Source organism: Panthera pardus, unplaced genomic scaffold (genome assembly GCF_024362965.1).
Source record: "Panthera pardus isolate Hobbes unplaced genomic scaffold, ASM2436296v1 HiC_scaffold_6, whole genome shotgun sequence".
Lineage (NCBI taxonomy): Eukaryota > Metazoa > Chordata > Mammalia > Carnivora > Felidae > Panthera > Panthera pardus.
The window spans coordinates 25,243,371-25,256,227 of NW_026526991.1; the positions used below are offsets into that span (position 1 = coordinate 25,243,371).

Consider the following 12,857-nt stretch of genomic DNA (forward strand, 5'->3'; position numbering starts at 1 on the left):
AAGAGGGAACATTTAAATTTAAAATAAAAAAAGATCTTAGAGGTCAACTAATTTAGCTTTACACTTAAATCCAGGAATCCCCTAATGCCTCTGACAGATGGCAGTGAACTCCTAACAATGGAAGCAGTCTTTATCTCCCAAGCAAAAATCCATTCATTTTGAAAGAACTGTAACTATTAGAAACCTCTTCCTATACTTATCCTGCTAGTTCCAGCTTTATTCTTTGCAGTTGAAAACATTTTACTTTTCATTTCAACTGATTCCTTCCTCTCTATGATAAGAAACCACTTTAAGGGAAATGGTTCTTAACACTTTCACCCCTATGTGGTGCCAGCCTTGAATTTGTCGATGTTCTTTGTAAGTTGGTATCAGAATTGATTTATATTAATAGTCCAAATAAGGTATAATTAATATAAGACTATACTTTTAATTCTAAAAATCTTAGAGCTATTAAATAGTTAAGACTCCCTGCTTTTTGGCTCACAATGTACTAGCACTCAAAATCCTTAGATCCTATTACCCTGTTCTAATTTTATGTACATCTATAAAAGTTCAGCTTGCTAATCCTAGTCTATTTCTCAGTTTTTTTGATCTTTTGAAATCCTGAGTTTATCAACAAAAGTATTACCACCCTCAGCTTTATTTCATCTACAAATCTGACAGATGCCTTTTATACTGTCCATAAACTTTAAAGCAAAAGACTCAAAAAGAACATTAGAGAAAAAAATTTGTAATCAAAATATGACTAGCCTTAACCACTTATTAACTGTGACTTGGACAAATGGCCAAATGTGCCAAGCCTCAGATTCCTCATCCACAAAATGAAAAACCAGATGAAATCTTGGATAACCTTTGAAAATTCTAATGTACCCTGCCCAAGTTTTATCTAAAACTATGAATAATTATACAATCTGTACTACAGTTATCATTACTATCATTTGTAATTCTCTCACTTTATAAATGAAGAAAATAAGGGCAGTGAATGACTCATTATTACATTATTTGGCTTATTCCAGAAGTGATTTATGATAGCCTACAAGGAGATCAAAAATAAACAAATAAGGAACAGTAAATAAGAGAACAAAAATCAAAACATGGAAAGAACATAAAGTAGAACCTGAAATACAGCCAATACAAAACCACAGATTTGGCTCTAAGCCCTCTAGTAGCCAATATATATATTTTTAAAGCTAGGTTATTTGCATATAGATCATGCTTATGAGATAAATACATTAAGTACTCAGGAAAAGCACAATTATTCTTGATACTAAGACCAAACAAAAGAGTGTCTCTTACAAGTACTCATAAAGAAATGTAATGAACAATAGGTTCAACAACATCCTCAGAGGAGGCACAATAAAAGCTGATGGCATCATAGTAAAACATCTGTCAGTGGAAGAATTCTACCAATGGCATATACAAAGTAGACCCTTAACATTACTCCCTGTTTATCTACTTCTGTTAGGGAGTAATTTAAGAGTATTGGGAGAAAGAGTTATCTCTCAAACCATTTTCAGACAATACCTTGTCTCATAGGCACACTTTTAACAATTTTTGAACGGAAGGAATATGATATCATAATCCCTGGAAGACTTCTAGAACATAGGTAGCCTATGCTCATTAAATACAGACTATGGGGGCACCTGGGTGGCTCAGTCGGTTGGGCGGCTGACTGCGGCTTAGGTCATAATCTCACGGTCTGTAAGTTCGAGCCCTGTGTCGGGCTCTGTGCGGGCAGCTCAGAGCCTGGAGACTGCTTCCGATTCTGTGTCTCTCTCTGCCCCTTCCCTGCTTGCTCTCTGTCTCTCTCAAAAATAATAAACTTAAAAAAAAATTTTTTTTTTTAATACAGACTATGCTAGGGACAGAACTGACATCCTATGTGTAGAAGGACCTAACAAAAGTAGAAGCCTGAATAGAAAGAAGGCTATCCTATCTTCATCTGGAGACACATCAGGAAAAATGCTGGCAGAGCCAAAAGCTTTCTTTAAAAAGTTAGGTATTTCTCTCAACACAGAGATAAAAATGAGTCAAGCCCCAATATTCTAATTCATAAAATTTTCGCCTGAAAGATTTAAAGAAAGGTGCAACCAGACATTCAATGGTCCCTAATAGCCCAAAGGGCATCCAAGATTAGAACTTGTTCTGATTCTCAACCCAACCCAACATTTATTCCCCAATACTTATACATTCTCCCCCTGGTCTCCCTAATAGAATTTCAGGTCCCTGAAGATGTCAATTTGCCATTTAAAATAAAACAAAACGCAAGTAGGATCATATTTTAAGTAATATGAAATAGTGCAATACGTCATTAGTAAAATTTTACCATATGCACAAATTTTAAATAATGGGAATCCTCATTAAATACTCATCAAGAATCTTGTAATTTCAAAGCTGGCAGGTGAACTGCCAACTATGTTTACCCTATTACCACACAGTGGCATCACTTTAGTCATCACTGAAAGAATTGTTATTTGCATTATTCAAGTTTTAAATGATAAACTCATCCCTAAATTGTGGTAAAATGCAACCAACTTATTATTAACATCCTTTATCTCAACAATAGGTAAAGAAAATACCAACAGGACTATTAAATGAAAGAATAGTTGTTTCATTAAATTCTACCTCTGTTAAGCCTAAATTTATTTCCCTGACATACACTAGGATCTTAGGCAACTTCAAACCTACTCTTCAAACCAGCTGGTTAACAAACACTTAAAATTTTTTAAGTAAGACCAACTTAAGATACTAACGTCCTCTCTTCTTCTTCTTCTTTTTCTTCTTCTTTCCAGCTGCTCCATCTCCATCCCCATCTCCATCTAAGAAAAGACCATTTCAAGTACACATTTATTTAAACCTCAGAAACAGAGAGACAAAACAAGCATAAGCAGACAAGTAACACACACACAAAGCATCTTAAATAACATACAACAGAGTTGATCCAATATTCTTAGAACAGAATTCTATATAATGCTAATGTCTCAAAATTTGGTTTGTATAATCAAAAGCACTAAGGAAACTTTGACTCACTCTAATAAAAGAATTATTGAAAAAGGTATTTTTAAGAATAAAAAGTATATTAACACTCTTTTTCAAAAACTAGGAAAAATAACCAGTGTTAGTTTAATGCTAATGACTGGGTGACTTCACCTAAAATATTACTAGTTTGTTTACATATGCTTTGCAGGTTAGTATTTCATGACCTCATGTGATCCTCAAAGCAACTTTATGAGGTAAAACAAGGAATGTTTAATGGACATGCCCAAGGTAATCCCAACTGATAATGGCAGAACTGGACCAAGAATATATCACCTGATTCCTAATCCGTGCAGGGATATTTAGGGGGTCATATTTTAAAATATCTTTTCCTGGGGCACCTCGGTGGCTCAGTCAGTTAAGCATCTGACTTTGGCTTAGGTCACGATCTCACGGTTCATGGGTTTGAGCCCCACGTTGGGTTCTGTGCTGACAGCTCCAAGCATGGAGCCTGCTTCAGATTCTGTGTCTCCCTCTTTCTCTCTCTGTCCCTCCCCCACTTGCGCTCTCTCTTGTTCAAAAATAAATTTAACCTTTTGGGATGAGCACTGGGTGTTGTACGGAAACCAATATGACAGTAAATTTCATATATTAAAAAATAAAAAAATAAAAAAATAAACAAAAAAAACCCCACAAAAATAAATTTAAAAAATTAAAAAATTTTAGGGGCGCCTGGGTGGCTTGGTCGGTTAAGCGTCCGACTTCGGCTCAGGTCATGATCTCACGGTCCATGAGTTCGAGCCCCGCGTCGGGCTCTGTGCTGACAGCTCAGAGCCTGGAGCCTGTTTCAGATTCTGTGTCTCCCTCTCTCTCTGCCCCTCCCCTGTTCATGCTCTGTCTCTCTCTGTCTCAAAAATAAATAAACGTTAAAAAAAAATTTTTTTTTTAAAAATTAAAAAATTTTAAATATCTTTTCCTGTATAGTTGTTATTAAAGAAAGAGTCCTTCTGGGTCAAATGTACACAAAAATCAGAGGGTATATACGCTTTTCCTAGGTTCAGTTGTCAGGTTCTCAAAAGAACCTGATGCCCAAAAATGGAGATTAAGAACTATCTGAAAAAATAGTTAGCAAAAGAGTAACTAAAGTAACCACTATCTGTTAGTTTTTATAACAATCTTTTATGAAGCCCATGCCATTCTCTTGAACTTGGAGAAAAGATAAAGGATACTATTATGGCCAAGATTAAATAAATAGTGACTTAAAACATTTTAAATAAAGGGTACCAAAAAATAGACTGGAATTTCTGAATTTCTAAAAAGGCTGCTCAATAAATTTCAACACTCATGAAGTACGCCAATCTACCCACAAATCACAATGCTATGAAACAGGGATGAATAGGAAGCTGTGGCAACAATTAGAAGTTAACAGTTTAATAGTATGTTCACCATATAGTCTTCTTTTAAATGTTTCCCCTAGTGGCAGTAACTCATGGCTAGCATCAATAATTTTAGATCATGAAATCCACACTCATAAAACAATGTCAAACGAATGCTTAAATTTTCTACTCCCAGAATGATAAGCAAGAGTCATAAAAGAAATTATCTCACCATGCTACCACCTATATTCTTCTATTATAATTATCACACAAAATTATATATATATATATATATATATATATTTTTTTTTTTTTTCCTGCAAAATGATAAGGGAGCTACAATGACCCTACTTGTCTGTGAGCTCCTTAAAGATTATACACCATTTCTTAAACTAAGGCACAGGACTAAGCATATGATAAATATTCACTCTATTCAACAAATGAATGTTCTTTTCGTTTATTTTATCCTACTTATTTTCACCTAAATGAGAAATAGGAAACAGCAGTTTAACAAAGAAGGAGGTAACATGATATAGGGCTTTAATGGATTGAGTGATAGAAAACAGCCAACATTTGACAATGTTTGACTTAGAAATTTGCAATTTCTTTTTTAAAAAAAAAATTTTTTTTTTTAACGTTTATTTATTTTTGAGACAGAGAGAGATAGAACATGATCGGGGGAGGGTCAGAGAGAGAGGGAGACACAGAATCTGAAACAGGCTCCAGGTTCTGGGCTGTCAGCACAGAACCCGATGCGGGGCTCAAACCCAAGAACTGTGAGATCGTGACCTGAGCTGAAGTCGGACGCTTAGCCGACTGAGCCACCCAGGCACCCCAGAAATTTGCAATTTCTTATGTTCATTCAACCTTATGAAATTGGGTACAGGAAACATGGAAACACAGTCGGAACACAAACATTGCCAACTTATGCATTACTGGTTTCTAGATTCAAAAGCTCAAGAAAAATAACAGTAAAAAATTTTTTTTATGTTTATTCATTTTTGAGACAGAGAGAGCACACACACACACACACGAGCAGGGGAGGGGAAGGGAGAGAATCCCAAGCAGGCTCCACGCTGTCAGAGCAGAGCCCAACGCAGGGCTTGATCTGACTAGAGATCATGACCTGAGCCGAAATCAAGACAACAAACTGAGCCACCCAGGAGCCCCTAACATGAATTTTTTTCTTTTTTTTTTTTTTTAGAAAACACAACTTTCAGGGTGCCTTGGTACCTCAGTCAGTTGAGTGGTTGACTAGTGATTTCAGCTCAGGTCATGATCCCAGGGTTCTCCCTCCTTCACCCCCTTTCCCCTCCCCCTCCACCACTCTCCCCTGCTTGCAGGTGCTCCAAAAAAAAAAAAAAAAATTAATTAAAAAAGAAAACACTAATTCACATATTCTGCACTACAATTTTAATAGTAACTTTCATTCATTCAATAAACATTTGCTTAGGGATTGGTGGCTCGGTTAAGCATCCGACTTTGGCTCAGGTCACGATCTCATGGTTCATGAGTTTGAGCCCCATGTTGGGCTCTGTGCTGACAGCTCAGAGCCTGGCACCTGCTGTGTCTCCTTCTCTCTCTGCCCCTCACCGACTCATGTTTGCACACGCTCTCTCTCTCAAAAACAAACATTAAAAAATAATAATAATAATTTGCTGACTTCTCAAATAGGTAAAAGGAGCAAAATAGCAAACAAGATGGTCTTTACTCTGGAAGAACATTCAATGTCTAGCATACCAGTACATAACACTACACTCAACCTAAAACAAATGTTTCAAGATATATATCCAGTTTTAAATACACCCTAAAAGTCCTTCCAGCTGTGTGATGTTAGGCAAATTATTTAGCCTCTCTCTACCATGGTTTCTTCATCTTGAAAATGAGGTAAGAAGAAGCTCCTCCTTTGATACTCATTCTTCTGAGACCAATGTTCAAGGTCTGTATTCGGTATGGAATAATAGCTACTGTTTATTGCCAGAAGGGTAGTAGAGCCTGGATCCGAATAGTCAACTATATATGCTTATACTCCCATGCATTATACCATGCCACAATTTATGTTTTTTTTAATGTTTATTTATTTTTGATTTTTGGTTTTTAAAATTTTTGATTTTAATGTTTATTTTTACGTTTTATGTTTTAACGTTTATTTATTGAGAGACAGACAGAATGCAAGCAGGGGAGGGGCAGAGAGAGGGAGACACAGAATTGGAAGCAGGCTCCAGGCTCTGAGCTGTCAGCACAGCACCCAACAAGGGGCTTAAACTCATGAACAGTGAGATCACAACCTGAGCTGAAGTCCGACGCTTAACTCACTGAACCACCCAGGTGCCCCACAACTTATGTTTTTGTAAGTCTTTCACAGCATCCCAGGATATTCTTAACAGGTATAGACTGTTCATATTTATTGCTGGATTAGCACTATGTCCAAATCAATTAACATTTGTTGAATGACAACTGGACATCCATATGCAAGAAAAAAAGGTACCTTAATTCTTACCTTCCACTATATACAAAAATGAATTCTAATGGATCATAGACCTCAACATAACAGCTAAAAATATATAAAACTTCTTGGGGTGGCTGGTTGGCTCAGTTGGTTCAATGTCCCAACTCCTGATTTTGGCTCAGGTCGTGATCTCATGGTCTATGAGTTCGAGCCCCACATCCGGCTCTGCACTGGCAGTGTGGAGCCTGCTCAAAATTCTCTCTGCTCCATCTCTGCTCACCTGCATGCTATCTGTCTCTCAAAAATAAAGATTAAAAAAAAAAAAAAAAAACTTTCCATTCTTTAAAATAAATAAATGAAAATAAAAATGTATAAAACTTCTTGAAGAGAACATAAGAAAAAATCTTCATGACCCTAGAGACAGCAATTATTTAACTTTTTGGATAACACACAAAAAACATGAACCATAAATAAAATAAATGGGATTTCATCAAAATTAAAATCTTTTCTGCTGCAAACAATACTAACATGAAAGAAAATATTAAAACATTTATCAGATAAAGAATTTGTATCAAGAATAGAGAACTACTATAACTCAGTAAAACAAATAACTCAATTGAAAAATGGACAAAAGATGTGAACATTTCACCAAAGATATATGAAAGGCAAAAACATGAAAAGATGTTCAACATCATCAATCATTAGGGAAATGCAAGTTAAAACCACAATAACATACTACTACACACCTGTTAGAAAGCTAAAATTTAAAAATTAACAATACCAAATGCTTAAGAGATTCAAAGCACTTTGGAACTCTCAACCACTGCTGACCAGAAAGCAAAATGACACAGCTACTCTAAGTAACAGTTTGATAGTTTCTTATAAACATATACTTCCCATATGACCAGCAAACCTACTCCTAGGTATTTACTGAGGAGAAATGAAAATGTCTACACAAAGCCTTGTATACAAATGTTCACAATAACTTTATTCATAAGGCAAAAACTAGAAACAATCCAAATATCCATCAACTAGTAAGTGGATAAACGAATTTGGAATACTATTCAGCAATAAAAACTAATGAACTACTGACACATATGCAACAACTGGATGACTCAGATTATCATGCTAAGGGAAATAAGCCAAACAAGCCACACACTACAATAATTCCATTTATATAATATTGTAGAAAAAACTACAGTAACAGAAAAATGTATCAAAGGTTTCAAGGGATTAGGGTATAGAGCAGAGAACAGACTTCAAGGGGTACAAGGGAACTTTTCTGTGGAGATGGAAATGTTAAATGAAAATGGTCTACATCTTGAGGTGCCTGGATGGCTCCATCGGTTAAGCAATCGACTTCGGATCAGGTGATAATCTCACAGCTCCTGAGTTTAAGCCCTGGTTCATGAGTTCAAGCCCTGCGTCAAGCTCTGTGCTGACAGCTCAGAGCCTGGAGCCTGCTTCACATTCTGTGTCTCCCTCTCTCTGACCCTCCCCTGCTTGCACTCTGTCTCTCTCTCTCTCTCTCTCTGTCACAAAAATAAACAAACATTAAAAGAAAATGGTCTACATCCTGGTTGTGGTAACACAAATGCATACATTTGTCAAAACTCACCAAACGATATACTTATCGTTTTTTTTTTAATCTTTTTTTTTTTTTTTTTTTGAGAGAGAGAAAGAGTGTGAGCAGGGGAGGAACAGAGAGAGGGAGATACAGAATCCGAAGCAGGCTCCAGGCTCTGAACTGTCAGTACAGAGCCCGACACGGGGCTCGAACTCATGAACGGTGAGATCACAATCTGAGCCTAAGTCAGATGCTCAACCAACTGAGCCACCCAGGCGTCCCATCAAACGATTACTCATAAAGGGCAAATACATAGAACGTACAACATCATGAGTAAACCCTAATATAAACTATGGACTTTGCATAATAATGATATATCAATATAGGTTCATCCACTGTCACAAATGCACCACTCCAGTGGGGGATGTTGATAATGGGAGAGGCTGTGCATGTGTAGTGGTAGGGGGTATATGGGAAATCTCTGTACCTTCTGCTTGATTTTGCTATGAACCCCAAGTAAAACTTCTCCAAAACAAAGTGTATTTTTTGAAAATGGTGAATATAGTCCTAGGCAAATTATACCTTAATAAACTTGACTTAGGGGACCCAGGTGGCTCAGTTGGTTAAAGGTCCAACTCTTGAGCTCTGTTTAGGTCTTGATCTCAAGGTCATGAGTTCAAGTCCTGCACTGGACTTAAATAGTTAAAATTTTTTTTAAAAAACCTAACTTAAAACTTTATTGAATTACTTCTAGAACATTGCCAATTGCCCATGGGACTAACTTTTCATACCAATACTCCAGTGTCGAATTTAACACATCTAAAATTAAACACAATACCTTCTCCTTTGCCTACAAATTCCCTCCTCCAATCCCCACCCACTCTCCCTCTCTACTTCACCATTTCAGTGAACAGCACCAACATTGTCACCCATGTTCAAACCTCTAGAATCTACTAATGCCTCTTCTTCCTTCTCCCCAGTTTGAAAGTCTCTTGCATCCTTTGAATTCTGCTTCCACAACCACTATTCCAATGAACCGTTCCTTTCCATTCTCATTTATGCCCACCAATTTAAATCATTAACACATGCCTAAGCTGTTAAGTGCCCTCCGAAATGATTTCCAAGCCTTTCCTGTATATTTCCTCTAGCAACCCTGCATATATATACAGATTAAATTATTTTTATAACATTCTTCTCTTTTCCTTAACATTTTATTTTATCAATGTGGGACTTAAACTCACGACCCCGAGGACCAAGAGTCACATGCCCTATGGCCTGAACCAGCCAGGCTCCCCTATAACATTCTTCTTTTAAAAATGCTCCAAGGCTCCTTCAACAAATCATCTCATATGGCTGGTCTGCACTATTCACTACATCTTGAATACATTCTCAGCATTGTTCTACCCCAAAGTGGTCTCTTCTGTTTGGTTTCATTCACTCAAGTCCCACTCCTTCCAAAGAGTGTTCCTTCATCACTGAGCCCGCAATTCCATCTCCAAATTCCAATAAGCTTTCAGTGTATCTTTTCCACTCTTTGTCTCTCCACCCCACTATCAGTTTTTCTTTAGTACAAAGATTCTGAAATACTTTCTATCCTCTCAAACAACTCTCACAATAGATAAGTAGTACTACTCTATTAATTGGTACTACTAATTAGTATGAATTAGTACTATTAATTCATTTCAATAATTACTATTATTGAAACAAATTAGGCAAACAATTCAATTAGAGAAAACCAATACTCCAAAAATTGTCTTTAAAACATTGATGATTTCCAATCCGACAATCAAACTTTTCTCCTTCAATGTCAAGAGATTCACACAACTTTGCAGAGGTGCAATGAAACAAGGAACACTCTTCAAGATTAACATTTTGATATTCTACACAGGCCTACAGCAATCTATTATATAACCTTGAATTTAACAGTTTCTTTCTTGCTAAGAGCTCAAAATATGTTCTTAATTTGAAGCACAAACCAAGGTAAAATGGACTAGAGATTTGCTTAAGGAAGAGCTAACTATTCCCTTGAACCTTGGCATATTTTCCACCAAATTTTGACTATAAGCTCCTTGAAGACATAGAGTTTATCTTTCTAAAGGAGAGACAACTACTCTGCCTTATCCTAACACAATAATTAAAGTACAGCAAGCTTTTGTGTTGCTAAGGATTATAAGGCACAAGCCCAAGTTGGCAGTGCTTGAGGAAGAGCAGCAAGTCACAAGGGTACAATTAAGAATGGGAAAGTCTCATCTCCCTTTCTGACAAAAAAGCCTGCAGAATAAGTTCTCTTAGCAAATACTGCCTCCACTGTCTTACTGATAACATCAATTGTTAGAATTCCAAGAGTTTTTGTCTTTAAAGAAATTTTGTAGGACCAACATACGGCAAGAAGCTAGGGTTGGGAAATTTGTAATAGAGTTTAGAGGCACTCCATATAGTCTTTGAAAATAAAGAGAGGGAGCTTTCATACAGAGTAAAGGAATAGACTTGGAATCAGGTGCTAGGTTTGAAACTTTTGGTTCTACACATAGCTATGTCACACTGGGCAAATGACATAACTATTATTTCCTGAAAAGAGCACCTACTTTGCTTGGTTTTGTGAAGGTAAAATGAGAACACATGTGAAAGTATTCTAAGACAGTGCCTTGTACATATTAGTTGCTCAATAAATGTTAGTTGAATAAACAGTCCTTTTATTTCATCTTGATACCCACTACTTGGTATTTTACCAAGTACATTTTTAAAAGTTGAGTTCTGTGTTATTTGAGCAGACATTCAACCTATCCCACTTTTTAAGAGTTACTTATAAATACCTTTTCTTTTTTATCTGTGATATTGAGGCTTTAATGTCAATTAATTAAGTAAAACATCAGAGAATCACAAACTATATGGACACAAGCAGATTTTGTTTAAAGAATATCATATTTTCTTGCTTTTCTAACCACAAAAATCAAATTTACCATTTACCTTCATCGTCATCATCTCTTTCTTTCTCTTCCAATGCTTGTCTTTCCAATTGTCTTGCTACCTCATCAACTGAGGCTCCTGATTCTTTATCAGGTTCCTGTTGCCCTGCTGATCAAATATAACATAAGTCAAATCTAATAAAGATACTTTCCAATTTGAATATGTTCTAAGGATCCTGGAGAACACACAAGTCCTTTCCTGTCTGATAAGTATTCAGGAAACAAAAACAGAAACGTTATTGTGAACATAATCGAATTTACTTAAGAAAAATCTGCCACATCTAAGTAGCATTGTCCATTCAATAAACTATCCATTACACCTTCTCTGTACTAGTAACTAAACAATAAAAGAAAATGTGAGTTGGTCCCTAGCCTTAAGTTGTTTCACTTTTTAAAGTACTTAACAATTTGACTACAGCAAACACTTTATTAACCAAACAGGTACTTAAGATAGGTAGTAAATGCTGAAGGTCTTAGCAAGAGGAGGATTTGGACAAGACACTGGGAACTTCAAATCTTCATGAAGAAGTTGCCAAGCCAGGATGGGTAAAATCAAAACAAATAGGAAAAGATAATTCCATTACTAAAAAACCTAAATTCTTCAACAGCACAAGACCAGCTCCCCCCACCTCACCCAAGTGATTACAACAATCTAGCTGTAGGAGCAATAGCTGCGTGTATAAAGGGATAGTATTCCCACTTAGCACATACTGAAGTGATATTCTGGCTACTGTAGAGGGTTCATATTGAGAGATACAACTGCTAAAAATATATTAGGGTCAGTCTACTGAGCACCTGAATGGACAAACTGAAGAGTTTGGATTTCATCCGAAAGCCAGGAACAGCCGACTTATGTCCAGGGATTAAACTTTCTCTTGAAGTGTCTCAGCACCCACAACTTTCCCTTTTCAACTCCCATTTAATCAAAATTTCATAAAGTTATAGATTAACCCTTTCCAACCTGTCTCAACTTCACCTTCATCACTTGTGGCCTCTCCATTGGTCCCTCAATCTTTGTGTGGCTGATTTTAGAAACAGGTACAACATTTTTTTCCCTAAAATGAAGGACCACGTACAACAAAAACACCGACTTCTCAAAATATTTTAAGTTCCTAACTCATAATGTAATCCAAGTGTAAACTTTCAGCTGTTTTCCTTACCTTACCAATGGATTTAAAGAAGTTCAATTCCAACCCACAGAATATTCTATCTGGACTGCCGGCAAATGGCATCATAATTCACACCTAAAAGCCTTGAAGCTTGGTGATGCTATGGGATGAGGCAGGTGAAAATTCGCACCACTACCATCCATATATTCTGCAATTACTACTCAGTGACATGAGCGCGTGGGCAAACACACATACACACACACCCAGAAGTGCAGCCCGCAACAAATATCCTTCTGTAAACCAGGAAGGTGGGGGGAGGCGCAGTCAAGGCACGAAGATTTGCCCACTCCTCTCCTATCCTTGACGAAAATATGCTCCAGGTTGCTTCAGCAAAGAGGTACAGTCCGGGTCAGA

At 36.7% G+C, this 12,857-nt stretch overlaps 1 protein-coding gene across 2 annotated transcripts in view; it reads right to left on the reverse strand.

The window, feature by feature from the left end:
• Positions 1-12,857, reverse strand: part of METAP2 (methionyl aminopeptidase 2) — a 29,268-nt gene that overhangs the window by 15,787 nt on the left and 624 nt on the right. The window contains exons 2-3 of one of the 2 annotated variants that reach the window (XM_019446477.2): positions 11,336-11,443; positions 2,754-2,819 (exon numbers count right to left, since the gene is read on the reverse strand). In XM_019446477.2, the coding sequence (XP_019302022.1) occupies positions 2,754-2,819; positions 11,336-11,443 (174 nt within the window). The remainder of the gene's footprint in view (positions 1-2,753; positions 2,820-11,335; positions 11,444-12,857) is intronic. The other variant, XM_019446478.2, reaches the window with a different exon arrangement.